General features: G+C 40.2%; 1 protein-coding gene across 2 annotated transcripts in view; it reads right to left on the bottom strand.

Annotated features, from left to right (window-relative positions):
• The window catches only part of ATP8A2 (ATPase phospholipid transporting 8A2), a 316,393-nt gene that overhangs the window by 283,935 nt on the left and 13,368 nt on the right, over positions 1-19,090 (bottom strand). For both annotated transcript variants that reach the window (XM_068422488.1, XM_068422495.1), the window contains exons 3-11: positions 18,862-18,960; positions 17,992-18,037; positions 14,207-14,247; positions 12,340-12,413; positions 9,378-9,447; positions 6,883-7,010; positions 5,741-5,852; positions 4,884-5,049; positions 1,142-1,269 (exon numbers count right to left, since the gene is read on the bottom strand). In XM_068422488.1, the coding sequence (XP_068278589.1) occupies positions 1,142-1,269; positions 4,884-5,049; positions 5,741-5,852; positions 6,883-7,010; positions 9,378-9,447; positions 12,340-12,413; positions 14,207-14,247; positions 17,992-18,037; positions 18,862-18,960 (864 nt within the window). The remainder of the gene's footprint in view (positions 1-1,141; positions 1,270-4,883; positions 5,050-5,740; positions 5,853-6,882; positions 7,011-9,377; positions 9,448-12,339; positions 12,414-14,206; positions 14,248-17,991; positions 18,038-18,861; positions 18,961-19,090) is intronic.

Here is a 19,090-nt window from a genome sequence, read left to right as displayed (position 1 = left end):
AGCTCCAACTTGGCTTGATTGACTTAATTCCATCAGTGGAGGTCCTGAAGGCTTGAGAGACAAACAGCATCCCAAGCTGAACAGGGGTGCCTCCTTTCCAAAGTATAGCTCCATACTACATGTACATGAGAAAAGCCAGATTCAATTATAGGTAATTATCATTTTCTTCATTGCATCTCTAGTTTAAGAATTGAATACAGTAGGAAGAAGTTCTAACAGGCATTAGCCATGCTAATCATAGGTCTTTAGTTACAACAATGCAATTTACTCTAGCCACATCCATGACTGAAGAGACAATTTAAGTGACACTGAAATCAGCTCCTTCTATTACTACATTTAATTGGGAGGGTAAACAAAACAGCTGCTATGTGAACTAAGGCAATTTCTCATATAAGCTAGTTAAGCATTTCCAATACATTATAAGCAGCTCAGAGAAGACCTATGTTAGACCTTATTTACTTCTATTTTAGAGGAACCACTACAACTTATTGTAAGTCCAAGCACTAACGCATACTAAGACAAGGTATTCCTCTTGCTTTTGTTCAGCTTAAGAGACATCACTACAGTATTTCCGGTCCACAACCAAGAAGAAGCACACTTTGAAGTCAAAGCTTGCCTGAATGGAGGGATCACTGTTTTGTTGCATGAGGCACCACCAACTCATCTTCTTACAGAAATACTATGATTCATACCAGAGGTGACCTTAAGGCCAGCTTCAGGATTTAAGTAAAACAAAATCCCCCAAAAAAACCCCCACACCCCCAAACAAGTCTAGTCTTTCCCTCTACTGTGGTTGAGAGAACCTATAAGGTACTGAAGGGTTTTCAAAAGATATTTACTGAACATGAGTCAGCTGAGAGACCTCCTTCAACCAAAAAAGCTGAGCCTTCCTTCTCATCCTGAAAGCTTAAAATATACAAGAGGGATCATTTGCACAGGAGATCTTCCTACAACTAAATCTAATTTCCTGTGGAACACAGAACTAATACAAAATAAATCCTCTGAACTTCTCCCTGCCTTTCCCAGAAGTTGCATCAGAAAAGTCATCAGAAAGTCTGGTAAAGATTTCAGGGAGGGTCTGCTTTTTTTTTTAATGTCACTTTCCAAAACTGACATTAATACATTTATCCTTTTTACTTACCCAATTTATAAAAAGAGCCTGAGTAAACTTGACAACTTCCAATGTCACCAGAAGACTGATTGGAATAAGGTTGTTGTACAAGATTATGAATGTCAGCAGATTGTATCCAAAGTTGACAGACAGCATTTCTGTGTACCAAAAGACATAAGACAGAAGGCAGAAGTCTGAGTGGTACAGTATAGGGACAGTCATCTTTCTGCAGTTGACCTGATCAGATTTAGCAGTACTAAAATAATGAGCCACTGTGTTGAGGCCTAATATAAGGGCCTTAATATTGATTTCAATAGTACATATATAAAACACCCACAGAACACATGCCTGGATACACAGCATATTATACCAGGTGAAGGGCAAGATTGGTGAGGCTATATATTAGAGAACAGAACACTTTCTGAACAATTTTTGCTAAACAGATGGCAAGAAGCATGATATTCCACACTATAACCCAAATTTAGAGATTTATCTGATGTGTCAACTGCCCCAATTAAGAGCCACCAATATCACTAGTAACATAACTTTACCTTTCAGAAAGTGACTACTTTTCTCAGTGGAGTTAAGAAAACAACGAAAAAATAAAGACTAAAATTTGCTCTAAACTCTGCCAGCACGGGAAGAATTGAAAAGTTACTCAGACTAAAGTCTAAGAAAACAAGTTGACTGTTAAACAGACACCTAACAAATGAACTAAGGCATCCTGCTTAGGCAGGGGAGCTGTTCTTAATGGTGACACTGTTGGGCAAGTTGCCCAAATAAATCTGCCAGCACAATTGGTCCTAAAGGGAAGGGAAAGCATTTACAGACAGCAGGCAGGAACGGACAAAGCTCAGCAGAGACAAAGGATGAAGGCTCCTGCTGACGGTGCCACCCACAGCCTCTCTTTACATCCAAAGTCTGTGTTCCTCTTGTTCTTCACTTTCCTTGAAGCTTAGGGAGGCACTTCAGTCAGAATACAAAGCACACAGCACAATAGTCCACAATCGAGGGGTTTTCAGTGTTACAAATAAGTTAAGAAAGCAGGGGAGCAAACTAGGAGACAGAAGCCAGAGAAAGCTTCTGAAACCTAATGAAGATCAGAGCAAGGCTTAAGTTTGGACCCAGGCACTTGCAAGTGTGAGCACCCATGAACTCACAGAATCACAGAATCAACCAGGTTGGAAGAGACCTCTGGGATCATCGAGTCCAACCATTGCCCTGACACCACCATGTCAACTAGACCATGGCAAAGTGCCATGTCCAGTCTTTTCTTAAACACATCCAGAGATGGTGACTCCACCACCTCCCTGGGCAGCCCCTTCCAATGTCTAATAACCCTTTCTGAGAAGAAATTCTTCCTAATGTCCAACCTGAACCTCCCCTGGCGAAGCTTGAGGCTATGTCCTCTTGTCCTATCACTAGTTGCCTGGGAGAAGAGGCCGACTCCCACTCCACTACAACCTCCCTTCAGGTAGTTGTAGACTGCAATAAGGTCACCTCGGAGCCTCCTCTTCTCCAGGCTAAACAACCCCAGCTCCCTCAGCCGTTCCTCGTAGGTCAGACCCTCCAGACCCTTCACCAGCTTGGTCGCCCTCCTCTGGACTCGCTCCAACACCTCGACATCTTTCTTGAAGCGCGGGGCCCAGAACTGGACACAGTACTCAAGGTGCGGCCTCACCAGTGCCGAGTACAGAGGGACAATCACTTCCCTAGACCGGCTGGCTACACTATTCCTAATAGAGGCCAGGATGCCATTGGCCTTCTTGGCCACCTGGGCACACTGCTGGCTCATGTTTAGCCGGCTGTCCATCAGCACCCCCAGGTCTCTTTCCGACTGGCAACTCCACGTCTTCAATCCATTTACAGAACGTAGAAGCACACTCAATAGGAAAAGGCTCTTCCCAATACAATCTTCATAGAAATTAGATGTTTAACAAAAATTTAAGATCTACCTACCTAGCCTGAAAAAGTGCCTTTCCCATGTGTGGCAGTTGCAGAAGAGGGAAATTGTGTGTGCAATTTACAGAAAAAGCATCTATACAGACTACTCTGTCATCCTAGTTTACTCCAGATTGCACGTGTTTTAGATTGGCACACGTTCAAGGGTTTGTTCCATTCATCTTTTCCAACATAACTTCTGTCATTGGAAGGCACAAATTTAAACTGCCTCGTTTAAAAAGCAGGGGGGGAGGGTGTGAAGAAACTTTGAAAGCTGATACTGCTACTAGAAGACATTACAACTACCAAAAACCAGAATCAAATATGAGGCACTTTCATGCTCTTCCTAGATGAATATTTTTTCATTACTACCACAATAGCAGTTCTTGAACTGCAGAAGCCACCCTTTGCCATCTGTTTTGCAATCACCAGCAGAAAAACCATTTGCAGTTTGTTAGAATTGTTTTCAGATCTACATCTCAAGATGTCTATAACAACATTCTATAGCTAGCTAATGTAACCCTCTGTCACGGTTTAAAGCTGGGCCAGCTATTAACCCAGTGGCAGACGCTCTCTGTTAACCCTCTCCCCCCCCCACCCTAAGGGAAAGGGAAAAGGGAGAGAGACTTACGGGTTGGAAAGTTAAAACAGTTTTAATAAACTATAGTAATGAAAAAAGAGTATAATAACAATAATAATAGAAATAATCAAATATATACAAATATATACAAAACCAAGATCGAGAGTTTGGAAATCCTCCTCAGGCAGAGTTGCTCCCCCTGCCATCACACCTGCAGGCTTTTAACTGGAGAATTGGCAAAGCTGGTACAAATCAGTGGAAGACAGGAGGGCCCCTCCCTCCTGGGCCCCACCTCCAGGAGGCAGTGGGTTAGTGATAAATAGGAAAGTGAGAATGACGTGTATGGGATGGAATACCTCGTTGGTCAATCTTGGGTCACCTGCCCTGTCTGCTCCTCCCTGCAGGTGCAACCCCCCTTCGGCTCTTCACTCGTAAGCAGTGAGGAATTTAGCAGTGACCTTGGTTTCTTTAAGACTAATTGGCCTGGTTTGGGCCAAACCAGGACACCCTCTCAAGTCAGAACTCTACCGGAGAGCAATTTATTTCATCTTTTAAGTGTTTGCATAAGGCCCATCTTTGATACCTGAACTAATAAATTCAAGGAGTATGAATGAAACCAAGTAAAACCCCTTAAGCATGCCAAGAGATCGGTTTTCTCATTACAAAATAATGTAAGTCAGAAGCCAAAATAACTGAAACATTATCTAGCAAACACAAAATCATAACATTTAGAATTTAACAGTCTTCTCTACAACAACAGCAGATCAGCATTTCTGACTGCAAAACAGATAGAGAAATTCTTTTCTTCTGTACATAAGCATAAAGTTGAAGTCAGTACCATCAGACTGATACCTGCTATCCTGCAGTCATAAGTCAGACATGATACGCAAGGCAGCAGCACATGACTTGCTCTGAAAACAAATTCGTGCATGGCATCTCCATAGAGCTAAAAACTTGAACACCAAATATCCAAGAATAACTCTTGCCCCTCTTCTGTTTCTTCCCTGCTCCCTGGGTGGTAGCCCAGTGATATTTACCTAACCTTTAGATGGTTTTATTAACAGAAGCCTCACTGGCAAGTCAATGTATGCCAGCCCACTCTCAAAAAAGAAAAAATTCTGGGCCATCAGAAGTTAGCGACAGGCTGTGTTTCTTTTTTTGTTTCTTATTTTATGCATTCCTTTAGCAAAGCTTAGAGCCTGGCCGGCCCTACAGTCTGATACATCCCTAGCACACTGCCTGCATACTCACTGTTGGAGCCAAGGTACCAGACGACTTCACCGTGTGTTCTGTTCCATAATAAGGCACCTACAGAACTCACAAGGGCCATCACCAAGAGAATACAGAACAAAACCAGGATCTGCATGTTGGTCACCTTCTCCACATTTGATCTCTTCAGAGGTGCTTTGGTTGAATTCTGAACAGCAGCAGAGAGAAAAAAAAAGTCTGGCAATGGCTTATACAAGAGGAAATTGCAGAGACAACCTCAGTTATTTTTAGAGTCCATTATAGAACTTGCTACTTCAACTCTATTTAGCTCAATATCATATGCAAAGCTCAACAAGGTAGTAATAGGAGCCAATACTCCTAATGACTCCAAAACTGACAGAAGATTGGAGTAGGAGAACCATTCAGTTCTAAAGACCTAGTACGCTCATCTCCTGTCTGTCCATCCCACTGACGGTCAGCTGAGGTGAGCAACACATGTGTTGCTGGTCTCTCCAGGCACTCACTGGCATCAATGCAATACAGAGACTGTACTCTTAACCTAATTATCTCCAAGCACTAAAAACATAGGTGGTAATTACCATCTCAGCTGTTAAACCTCAGTTTTAAGTGTTGTCCAGCCACCAAACAAATTAAGATGAAATACAGTCAGTTTTGCTTATGTATTGAAGCATTAAGACAAATACCTCAATAGGTGTTCACACACATGCACGTGCAACCTCAAGTACAACAGTATCCTTGTATTCCTCAAAGCCTCCCGGTCTTAAACAGCTACAGTGAGTCAAACCATTTCATAAACTCAAGTCCAAAAGACAAGTAGAATACAGAAAAGATGACCAGCTTCTATCAGAACATGCTCTAGATCTCCTTAAAAACTTTACCTGCATGAGTTTTGTATCATGTCCTGTATACACAACGATACCCAAGACCCATTGAGTGTTTCTCAGTTGTGCACCTCTTAGCAAGATCTGGTCTGGACCAACAGGAACTGGGCTGCAAAGCAAGCAGTATGTAGATCTTCAATTCTTAATAACACTTTAGGAAAGTACTTCTCTTTTCAGCCCTACCTCCCCCTCAAAAAAAAAGCCCCAAGCAAACCACAAAAGGAGGGAAGTAATATAATGAACTTACATTGTCCACACAACTCAAGAAAGCACTGAAATCTGTGTAAGTCTAATCCCTACTAAAACACAGTAGGGCAAAGGTGATACAAGTGAACTGTTCTAGTCACCCAAAACTTGAGAACTTAAGTGGCAGCCACAAGTCTACTCTGCACTTTACCTTAGCTCATGTGTTCTCTCACATCATGGACAGAGAAGCATCACACTTGCAAACACACCATACATTTCAAGCATGCTATAACCTCACATATGCCATTAAACATACATTTTGGAAAAACTCTATTACCCGTGTGATTTTCAAGTGGGATGGAAATGATTTATTCTTGCATCTGTCACTATTCAGCTGAGTTGCCATGGGAATACAGTTTTTGTGCAGGAAAACAGGCACAGCAAGATGAAACCTGTATGTTTGTACTGACCTTTCAAGTTCTATGAATTCAAGTACTAAAACTAAGTTCTTTTCTTCCAAGATTTGCCACAGACCAAAGTCATACTGATAGAGACTCCAGATTCTGGGATCATTGTCCTCTATAGAGCTGAACTTGGTGCAGCCTTTGGCTCTAGCTGGAAAGGAAAGGTTTCCCATTTCCTCTGCTTACCTCCTGTGACAAGAAGGCCCTAAAAACCCCAACTATTTCCCCCACTCTTTCTTCTCTTCAGGTGTTACTTTTCATAAAAAACACCTACGATTCACAGAAAACCAACTCTCCCATAACAAGCAGAAGACTCCACAGGAAGACAGAACTATGCCATCTTATACTGGCCAGTGCTCTGACTGACAACTGTTAATTATTACCCTCCTCTTCCCCAGCAAAAGCATGCATATGTTCACTGTTGCAGATTAACAGCACACAGGAAGCAGTTTTTCTAATCAAATGAATTTATGGCTTCGTTGTCAATACCTTTGACCATCTAAGCGCAAGTTTCCAGTGAAGTCATAAAGATGACGGTTGGGTCCTTCACATTCTATCCTTCCAGATACTTTCATCAATTCTTCTCTTGACTGGAGATTAGCAGTTTGAGACAAACCCTGCAGACACCAATCCAAAAGGAGATTCTCGTCAAAAATTGTTATTAGAAGGCAACCTAGGAAAATGGTGCTTTCTTCCAACATCTAAGATATCAAACATAATTATGTGTGTGAAGGATTTCTGTCGGGTTTGTTGGTGGGGTTTTTTGATTTTGTTTTGTTTTTTTTTTTTTGTTGGGTTTTTCTTTTTCAAATAGGTATTCAATAACTCTTTCCTGCAAGGAGGATTCATTATGAACATATATGATCCATATATAGGATTGGTCTAAATCCCTCTGTGCAGGAGAGTTGTATTACCTACATGATCTCTCTGTAACCAAGAGGAAAGTCCCATCCACAAAGCACAGTTGCACATGTGCAGGAGGAAGTAGGAGACAAGCAATACAAATAGGTCTGGCTTTTCTCTCAAAGTATAGCCCCACTGATGTGTTACTGCCACTAAATATAGTGACTCCTAAGTGTAGTCTCTCTCGGGTCACTGCAGCCATTATCCTCTGATCCTACTCAAGGTTAATCATCAACCCATCATACAACTGTACCCTAACATATTGCTACTCTATCTCAGAGCACACACACAACACTCCATTGCTTTTCACCTGTCTACGAACAACTACACTTCGTTAAGAGTGATCCATTTAGTGTTTCTTCTGCCACACTTTGACTGCAGCAGTGCAAGCCAGAACAAGGCTTATCGTCCTTACCAATGATCTAGACAAGGGGATTGAGTGCACCCTCAGTTAAGTTCACAGACAACACCAAGTTGGGTGGGATTGTGGATCTGCTGGAAGGTAGGAAGGCTCTGCAGAGAGATCTAGACAGACTGGACCAATGGGCTGAGGCCAACTGTATGAGGTTCAACAAGGCCAAGTGTCAGGTCCTGCACTTGGGGCACAACAACCCCATACAATGCTACAGGCTTGGGGAAGAGTGGCTGGAAAGCTGCCTGGTGGAAAAGGACCTGGGGATGTTGATCAATGGCTAGCTGAATATGAGCCAGCAGTGTGCCCAGGTGGCCAAGGCCAACAGCATCCTGGCTTGTATCAGAAATAGTGGGGCCAGCAGGACTAGCGAAGTGATCATCCCCCTGTACTCAGCACTGGTGAGGCCACACCTCAAATACTGTGTTCAGTTTTGGGCCCCTCACTACAAGAAAGATGTTGAGGTGTTGGAGCGAGTCCAGAGAAGGGCAAAGCTGGTGAAGGGTCTAGAGTACAAGTCTCATCAGGAGTGGCTAGGGGAACTGAGGCTGTTTAGCCTGGAGAAAAGGAGGCTCAGAAGAGACCTTCTCACTCTCTACAACTACCTGAAAGGAGGTTGTCGTGAGGTGGGTGTTGGTCTTTTCTCCCAAGTAACAAATGATAGGACGAAAGGCAACTGCCTCAAGTTGTGCCAGGGGAGGTTTAGATGGGATATTAGGAAAAATTTCTTCACTGAAAGAATTGTCAAGCATTGAAACAGGCTGCCCAGGGAAGTGGTGGAGTCACCATCCCTGGAGATGTTTAAAAGACTTGTATATGTGGTAGTTAGGGACATGGTTTAGAGGTGAACTTGGCAGTGCTAGGTGAATGGTTGGACTTGATGATCTTAAAGGTCTTTTCCAACCTAAATGATTCTATGAGTCTAAAGCCTTAAAAGGCCCCACAACCTTATTTTTGTATGTTAAACGTGTCCTGAATCAAATAAATTTGACAGGAACCCAAGATCTGATCTATTAGGCTGACCCAAAAGAGAAATCACATTTCTACAAAGGTAGTAAACAGGCAGCAAATGTACAGCTTTTTAAAAACAAATAATCTGTATTTCAGAATCCTAATCTAAATTGGGGTTTTGTAATCAAAGAGGGCAAAGACTCTGAACTATTTCTAAACAGCACAATCAACAATATTTCTTGAATAAAACTGGAAATATCCAAATAAATTCTACTACTTACCACAAAGAGAGAACAAATTAACACATAAAAGGCCCTTTGGAACACCTCACAAAAGCAGAAGCAACAGACTGGCACTTATGACAGCAGAAACTGCAGCTCTCATCACAAGCACAGCTGCCTTTTTTTTTTTTTAATACAGCACTTCAGTTCCACTTACTGGAACTTCAGCAAAACACAGTCAAGGTCTGCTTGATTTGCCTTTGTGGGCTTACAACACTTCCTCCAGATTAGTTCCTTACACTTGCACATGAAGCATTATTGTTTGGGTTTGTATCTGTTGAAAAGAAGGCTACAGCCACCTGGAAAGAGATATGCTTTTTTTTTTTTTAAAAAAAAAAAGTACTTGTATTGCTGTCATGCAAGCTAGACTCTGCTTTGTAGCTAATATTAGATACCTAAATGGAAAAAAGAAAAAGGTGAAATTCAGTTGGTTTTACCTGTCGTATTTTAAGATTTGTCTCACCATCGAGATTAGCTGTTTCAATGTAGCACATGGCTTGTGGTTCACTGTAAGGGGCATAAGGTTTTCAATATTAAAACTCAGTATATTTTGTATACTACTTTTGCACTAAAATGGTCCACAATACAGTTCTTTAATACACTGAAGACAAAAATCCATATTGGTGGTACATGACCATGAAAAAGCCAGCTAAAAGTACACATTTTACAGATATGTCTTTGGATATGAAAACACTTATACAACAAACCATAGAGAAAGACAAGTCTAAATGAGAAGGTTAATAAGAATTTAGCAAGTCATGATAAACTTAGATGTCCAAAGTGGACTATTTACATTGCAATCCATAAAATTGCTTCAGATTGCAAGAGCTATAAGACAAAATACTAGTACTGAACAGTGTGAAAAGGGGATGTGCTTGGACGAAGAGGGTAGTGCTTTCTGCTATTGAGTTTTATCTGTGACCTGCACATACAAAAGATTATGGTCACAAGATCATCTTAAATTTCAGGGACTTGTGGAGGTACACCTGAAGCCACTGCTAATTAGCTTTTTCTTTTTGAGAATCAGAAAAACGTACAATAAGATTGAAACTGAGGGCTGTGATCTGCATCTTCCCGAGATGCTTCTGCCCTTAGCAATAGGGGCAAAAAAAAAAAAAAAAAGGAAGTCTTCCTCAGAGAACTGTGACTTTTCTATTAGTCAAGCTCTTATCTACATCTAACATGGAGAAGCTCTGCTTAGGTAGTACCTGTGATAAGGAAGGGTACTTCTATCATGGATCTTCTCCTGACATGTCCCTTAAGATTTAAAACCTCTGTATGGCACCACAAAAACCATTTTTCTGACTGCCTTCTCAGGCTGCTAAGGAATATCAGTTTCCCATCTGGACCCAAACACATGGTTCTTCAGCATATCACCTGTCATACTTTTGAGATGTTACTTTTTCCAAAGTAATCAATTGCTTTAACAGCAAATGTACTTAATCAGCAGGAGAGTCAGCAATAAAGGCTCCTTAGGACAAAAACTGTTAAGAAACAGACAGGTACATCTATAACACAGTAAGCAGCTAGATTTTTCTCTCCAGAGAATTTTTCTTAAAAAAAAAAAGGTTCAGAGTCTGTTCTTTGTCTCCTCCTATACAAGCAACCTGAATCTGAACCCAAGAAAGCCACAGATTAAGTCCAGCTTTATTCCAATTTTACTGCTGTTACAAACACCTTATCTACTACAACTGAAGTGGTTAACTCAGGAGGGAGACCTCTTGCAATACAATTCCTCTCATTTCCACAGAAATGTGGAAGTGTTTCCATACAAAGTTGTGTTTGCATTCAAATCTTTTTTCCCTTCACGTCAACTTATTCTCTGTGTAAAATTCATTTGACGTCACCTTTCTTCTATGGGGAGAAAAAAAAAGTGTCAAGATAAAAACAACTGTTTATTTCACCTCTGACAGTTCGAAAATTAACACATATAAGCAAGAGACCCCACCCCTTCAGAGCATGCAAAGCCTTCTGGTGAACTGAGGACACTTAGTATTGTCATTTAAAAGAATCATGGGAATAATACCAATTGTAAAGCAGAACTGCCATAGAAATTGCTATTTACTTCAAGCAAAGCTCTCCCAAATCAACGTATTTTGGGTTAAATTCTCCAGTTATGTGATTATCAGTGACAGCAGGTTAGTAGAATAACGTAGAACAAAAAGCTGACCCATGCAAGTTAGGAAATAAATCACAAGGTTTTTTAGTATAATACGTTAGAGGAGAAGTTGTCAAGTAGAACTTGCTGAAACAAGTTACTGATGTTAAAGTGTAGCCTAACTAACTCCATATTAAGACTGACAACTGCTTACTTAAAATTTGAGGTTTTAAAAAAAAAAATGTATACAATGGAACGAAGATACCTCTATCCTTGATCATGTGACAGTTCAAAAAGACTGAGCTTCCCCATACAGCTGTCAGAAAAATGAAGCCTCCCAAGAATGGCACAGACAAGGAAGACTGCACAGAAAATACAGTAGCTTAGGAAACAAGTTCCCTTAGAACCGTAACCTGGAGGCCAGAGCAACCTGCAGTGACTGTTGAAAAGCATGCGGACAGAAGGAAATTATGGAGAAGAGCAAGGTGTTATAAGGCTTGACTATTAGGAAAAAGCATGTTCAAGAACAGGAGCTACACTAATGTCTCTTGCTTAAATCTCATCTAAGCAAACAGTGGTCTTGACTTGGCCTCAAATTGTTTAATATAATACAGAGGATCTAGATTAGCTGCCAAGTGCCACTCAAATGCGTTTAGGAACTAGCAACCAAGCTTTGTTTGCCAATACATCAGTATAAAGAAGTTGTCCTATATTTCACAAAGAAAAATGAGCAGGACTCAAGCGTTTCCTGTTGCTATCATGCTAGGGATGGGCCATACATGTGCTGTATCGAAAGACAAGGAGTAAACAAGTGAAGCCCAAAAGCTATTTTGCAGGCTAGTTATTAGATGCCAGCTACACTAGCTTTTTAGAATTATTGTTTGAAAGAGTAATCTTTTGTGAGGTGCAGGAAAATATGCTGGAACCTCAGTGGAATTAGTTGGAAGAAAACTTAAGCTTCCTTAATTAAATGTAGGGATACTCAGAAGGCCATAGAGCAACCGACTGCATGAAGCTTGTGCAACAGAACTTCACTCTTCCAAGAAAATCAGTGATGCACTTTGTGAATTACAGGTACATAATACTATTAAGTCTTAAAGAAGCCTTCTTTCTTAAGAACCTATCTGCAATGATACATGAATCATTGCCTAGTAAAGCACTGTTCTGACATAGTTGAAATTTAGATGTGGAGAAGAATTAGTGTCATCTGATGTCTGTTTTTATTAATATCAAATACAGAGTTTGGAATCCTCTGCACCTCAGTTCATCAGACACATTGTTTCCACACCCATTCAGGATACCTGGAAGATATAATGATCATGTCTGCTGGAAGATGTTGCCCATTGGTGACCTTCACAATATCTCCTACTGCTACCTGTTGAGTCAGGGGCAGGAGTGCAGTAGCATGGAAAAGAAAAACAAACAGTTCACTTGTCTGGAATGTTAGTTTGTTATTTTCTTTCACCCAGTCAAAAGAACAGCATCATGCAAAGAACAGCTAGAGATAGTGCTTCTGAAAGTCAGAGTACTTTTCACTGCAAGTCCAGAAGTATCAAAGCCTTCCCTTTTCTGAATTGAAAGTAAACAATTCTCTATTAAAAAGACAGATATACTCAATTGGAAAGTGTGAACTTCTGGGGCTTACATTTAGTAAAAATTACTTTTTTCTAGAATCCTGCCATTATCCAAATTCAAGTTATTTTTATTTAATCCACAGAAGATTTTTTTCCTACTAAAAAAAGTTCTTTAAACTTGATCTTCCTCAAGTATCAAGTTTCTCCTATTCCTTCTCCATATTACTTACCTACTCAGTCATCACTATCATTTTCCCTTAGCCCTCTTCAGATGTACTGCTTGTATTAGTCACTAGCAAGGAGCATTGTCTCCACAGATAGATAGTATAAAACAGTTCTTCCCTGACTATAGTCACTTGAGACGTGCAAAGTCCTAATTTCTGGAATACTGGAGACCTAAGAGTTTCTGGCACCTTTAATGGGGTCACACATGCATGGGACTGTCATTCTAAGAAGGACCAAGTAGCACTCAAAACACTAAACCAGACTTGCCTGATGAGTCTCATACTGCTTAGTACCAATGTACTCTTGAGAGCCTGAAATGGGCACATTAATCTATAAAAACTGAACCAGATGGCATGTTAGAACAGGTAGATTCATTAGTCTTACTCTGACACCATTGACAACTAATTCCTTACCAATTTCAGCACAAAAAAGATCAGAACTCTCCCTTACAGCAAACAAGAATAAGAGTACAGAACCATTATACCCTAACAATAAATGCAAGCCTGGACAATAGGCAGATGCAGACACAGGCCAATTTAAAAACTGCTTAAGGATATAAGAAAACCAGATTCCAGACTCAGCTTTAAATATCTTTCAATTCAGTGTCCTCACTACAAATATACATGGAACAGCATAAACAGGCATCAGCATTAGCCATCAGAATCCCTGGCAATCTTTAGTTTCTACTATAGCTTAACACTTCAGCAGGATTGCTTTTAGGTCTCTTGAGGCAGGTTTCATTTCCCAGAGGTTTTAAAAGGGTGTACTTTTCCCTCATTTTTTAGGTAACAGGACTAATTTTGTCCTTAAAAAGGCATTAAGAGCCACAATTAGATCAATACATCCTGAGGGATTTCATCAAGTTCTAGAAATAAAGCCCAAGAGGTCCTGGCACAGGGCTTCACGGAACAGAGGTCCTGAGTGCCTGAGGTAGCAGCAGGGCTTGTGTTCCTTGCTTGAGCAAACAGCTTACTAATTAGACTCAAAACCTAAGAACTTTTTAGCACAGGTAGCAAAATAAGTCCGTTTGACTTTCAGGGAAGGTACAGCATTGCAGTGAAAGTTACTCTTCTAGATGTGGACTGAAAATAAAATGCTGTTTACACCCTGGAGCACATTAACTGTCCAAGCAAGAACACTTACAACAGTTCATTAGCATTTGACAGAAACATAGTACTAGGATTTAAAGATGGGGACTCAGGTGCCTTGCTCAGGGCAATTTTTACTACTGCAACAGAAAGGATCCCTCCCACCCCAAGTCATGGGGAATTCTCATAGTGTGCAGTAACTCTAGGCCTCCAAATTGATTCCAGCAAAAGTAATTCTTTAACACCTTCTTCCATTCCCTCCCATCCCTGATTTTATTTACCTCTTTCCACATAATGTTCTGCCACATCCCATTTCTTAGAACTGAAAAAAAAGTTTAAAGTTAGATTAGAATAAATACCCAAGATACAGACAAATTTCAAAACAACTACATCAGCAGTAGTGAACATTGACTAGAATGGGAACTAACACACACATCAAAAAAGTACTTTTCAGAAGCTGGGACCACACTTTTGCCCATAGCTGTAGGCATGTGCATCCAAGAAAAAGGAAGAATCTGCCCTTAATATTTATATTATATCATTTTTATCACCTGCAAGACAACAGTTGGTGGCCTCATTTCTTCCTGGCATCATTTCACACTACCACACAGATGGGCAGTATTGTTACTTGTTTGGGAAATGACCTTCCTTAAAACAAAGGGCATTATTGCCTAGTGACAATCAATACCAGGAAACATCTTTACTCTATGTATGACCTAACCACAGAATTTTCACTTCTCACCTTTTTCCTTGCATTTTATTCATTATGTTTTGACTCTGACACATCCAACCTCACCACCATATCAATTACCCTCATAGGGCTGAGACTTAATGGTCAAGCAGATCTAAAGTCACTGAAAAGCAAATATCAGCTTTGGCTGAAGGAGAATCCTAAATGCTGAAGCTCACACTGAAACAAAAAAAGAAACAAGGTACTGAAACAGGCCATGGCTTCTGTAGCCAAGTCCTATACTGCTGTCTTGACACATTCATTTGTCATCTACCCTGGAACATGCTTTTCCACCCAAGTAGTTCCTCTAGATGCTTCAACACCTACTTAATGCTACCCCAGCCTAAACAGCAAGGTCAAAAATTTATGCCCAATGATTGCTGAGCAACCAAATCCAGTCCAGGTCTGAGCACTCCAAGCATACCTAAACGAACTCAAACCCTTCACCAAAAGGAGCTGCAGCCAGTTTTTAAGGATGTTCAAAAAGTGTAGTGTGCAACAGATTAAAGTTGGAAGAGGCCAACCCCCTACTTTGAATAAATATTCTCCTCAGTTCTATGCAATTCACATATGCAGTTCATTTGAAGATCATATCAAATTCTCAGAAGATACAATTCTGCTGAATACAGCCTCAGCCATCCTACTCAGGTCACAGCACTTCCCAAACAGGAATGCAAGATTTGTCAGACCAGATCAAGTACCAGAAACCCACCTCTTGATTCCTGTACCCAGGCCACACACTTTGGAGCACTGATTCCTGAAATTTAATATTACAGTGGATGGATCACAGTGAAGCAAACTAACAAAAATGGTTGGGCAGCAACAGAAGCACTGCTAGTGATGCGTCTAAACTGCTGAGCTTCCACCCAAACAAGTATATGCAGTCTAGGGGAAGAAAAGTTTTGTTATACCTCTTCCTTCCCTTCCTCTTTTATAGGAGTACTCCAAAGGACAGTCTTCTCTACAATATTTACAGGAAGGTAAAACTGATGAATTATTCTTGTCAAAAGGTATTTAGTTAAAGTAACAAAGAACAAGTACCTAAAAAGACTGCTCCTAAACAGAGTTTCAATACAAACCTTTTATCTAGGGCTAAAAAACAGTGTACTGATGTTTTAGATCTAGGACTTAATGCTGCCACTAACACCTAGGTGTGTAGGGCCATTTGAAGTGCTGCTCCTAAAGGGCAAGCATTTCCCATCAGTCTTGTGCAACAGTTTTAGTCCTGTGCTTCTTGACTATTCAAGGTCATCTTACACAGTATTAAATGCTCGTGGCTTACTCTATAATTTGACGATGAGAGGATCATACATCAGAAGAGTTAATACTGAGCTCTCTACATCTATGCAATATGCTGCTCAGGGGCTTCAACTTGGGATTGTATTTAGTCTGGTCCCTAGATTCAGTGTCATCTCCATACACACCCTGGGAAGCTGTCCAATACATGAAACATAATGGAGACGCACAGTGCTCACCTGGAGCAGAACTTTCAATTGAGTTACCTCCAAATGGAATTTAATTCCTACATACCAAAGCCACTCTGCAAAGCAAACCAATCTTTTTAATGGCAAATATAATACAGGAAGTGTGCTCTGACAAAACACTACTGCTCAAAAAAGTGAACGTGAATATAAACGCAAAGCCTACATGCATGTTACTGAAGCAAGCATCTGGTCATTGCAGTCAGTGCAGTTCAGAACATAGCTAAGTAGCCGGTAGATGTCTACTTTTGAGTGAGTTGAACTGCTCTCAGTACTGACTGCATTGACTAGACCTCACTCAGCTGTAAGAGGAACCTAAAGACACATAGAGAACCTAAATTTAATACATCTTAATCCCACCTTGAACACAAACTAGCTTTTCATTCTCAAAATACAAGTCCCAAGAATGAGCCTTTTCAGCCTTCCTCTTAAGAAAGAGGAGGATACAGTTTTAAATATAATTTTGAAAACTGTATTTAGAGTATTCAAGTGTAAAAAATAAAACTTGAACTAAAATAATTTTTCAAGTGTTAAGTTCCATGTAGCTCCATAAGAATACCTTGTACTCTTTAAGGTTGTCTCTCCACAATTACTGTGATAAACTTCCCTTAAAGTGTTTGTTGGCACATGTTCCCTAACTACAAATGAATTAGAACTGCCTATGTGACCTCTGAAGGAGCAGTCTTTTGTATTACCTATAACAAGGCCTGTTGTGCCACAGCCAGTTAATCGCTGATTTTTCATGTCTAAAATTCAGTGTTCTTGCAGTTGAAAGATCTTCCCAGACTCTTGTAGAGAAGTTACCTTGAAGAACTGGTAAAGCAGTGCTTTTTGATGTTCATTAATATACATTCTCAATGATCAACTTAACTTCTCAAGCATGAAGAAAAAACAACTCGCTGAAAATAGTCCTGCAAACATTTTGCCTGTTAACTGAAGCAGGCTGTTCAGTTCCCCATGTTCCTTTAAGTGTTTCTCTAGCTTCCTGAGACTCAAGCTATGTGTGTTTGGGAGGAAGGGGCTCTACTCAAAGGTCAAGTCCCTGTGTTTTCTGTTTCATCTGCAGATCTCCACAGAGGAACAGTGAAGGAAGGAGCTGTCCAACACAGGTACCCGGAGATCCCGGGACTGCAGCATGGACCACAGGGTGGCCATCAATAAGCTCTTCATATTTTCTGCACAGGTCTTCAGTTGAGGGAGATGAAGAAAATTAAAATGATGTCTTCAGTTATTCAATGCCAAGTAGTATCAGTACATTAGGGATACATGTAGGCATTCAAAGAATATCAGTGTTAAAATTCTCTTTCAGTGACACTTCAGGAAAGCAAATCAACAAAATCCCCAGAGCTCTTCCTATATTTTAAGGGCAGCAACATTTACAAAAGGGACTTAAAATTCCTTTGACACTAACTTTTAGTGTTTCAAGGCTTTGTTGGGGTTGTTTGTTTTTGGGGGGGGGGGGGCAGTGTTGTTTGTTTTGTGGGTTTTTTGTTGCAGGTGGGGTTTGTTTTGGTTTTTTTTAAGAATAATCAGGATATAGTTTGGCAGGGGAGGAGATTGTTTGGTTTTCTTGAAGGAGCTGACAACTGTATAACTTTGGACAACCCTGAAATTACATGAACTCATAAATTCTAATTATCCCCTCCCACACCTCACCCCCAAGTGTCACACTATTGGCATCAGTCTGCAACATTTGGTAAAGTAAAAGCCTACTAGACCAGTAATTACCTAGGCCAAACAGACACATATTCCCCATCATCATGACTCTTGAAGCAACAGAATTGTTTAAAGTGCAAATAGTAAATACCAGAACACTTACTTTTGAACATTTAACTTACAGACTGTTTAGTCTTACCTATAGTTTTCTTTTTATTCACTGCACTGTCTGCCTTATGCCTTTTCTGCAAGAAAAGGAAACATTTCATTACGCCCCATTACACTTCATTACAGATTCCAAAACCATTAGAGCTAGAAACATGACAAACTGTGAGATGATACATTGGGTCATTTTTGCCTTTATGTCATACTTTTTTTAAAAAGCCACACAGATCATTTAAATCCAAATAGTTTGTAAAAAAATATAATTTAACTTTAAAGTGAGAGTCCCCATGTTGGAATTCAGGCTCAAGCCTGGATCAACAGCAAAAAAACTAAGTCTCCAAAACCGGGTTTTGGAAGAAAAACAAGAATAATGAGGAACAATATATTTAGATGACAGCTGCACTATACAATCTATGTGCTGTTCGTTTAGACTGATTTCCAAATTACTTTATTCATCAGAACTCTGCAAAGCAGAAAGACCCCTATTATAAAAAGTATCCAAGTAAGTTGCTTCAGATTTTCCCAAAAAACAGTTTGCACTATGCTAAAGATTCTTTCCCACAACTCGTTTTCAAGACCAACCAAAAAAATCCACATATCTGTCAGGACTCTAGAGTGTCTTTCTAGCCAGGCCTTCCTAATAAAAGCACAAATAAACAAATTTGAAGAGGTGGGAACAAGTGTCCTGACTTCTATTGTTTCCTTGTTCACCATCTATAATGAAAATGCTTAATTTATCTCAGTGTGCTACAGAAATTCTAGTCAGGTTCAGAGCTTTGAAAGTCAAAAGAATATTTTATTGCTGTTCAGCAATGACTGAATAGACTTCAGCGATGCATAGCTTTGGGGCATTTTGTTGGTTTTTTTGAAACATTGTAGCACAGCCTTCCCCATAATCACTCACATAGTCTTCTATGATTTCTTTGATGCCAGCAACTGTTAAAATAAATAGCAATGGCACCAAGGTGGTATATCTTCCTGTTGGAGAGACATCTGGAATTTGCTGTGAACAGAGAGAAGAGATACCCATTTTACATTTGTATTTAAAATTAGTTTCTAGCAAATTTAGAACTTCATGAAAAGCTGTCAGAACAGAGAATGCAGAGCTTTCTGATTTGTGCCTGACTGGCATC

This window comes from Nyctibius grandis, chromosome 2 (genome assembly GCF_013368605.1).
Source record: "Nyctibius grandis isolate bNycGra1 chromosome 2, bNycGra1.pri, whole genome shotgun sequence".
NCBI lineage: Eukaryota > Metazoa > Chordata > Aves > Nyctibiiformes > Nyctibiidae > Nyctibius > Nyctibius grandis.
The sequence above is the reverse complement of the archived record's forward strand: the minus strand, read 5'-3'. Positions and strand labels throughout refer to the sequence as shown.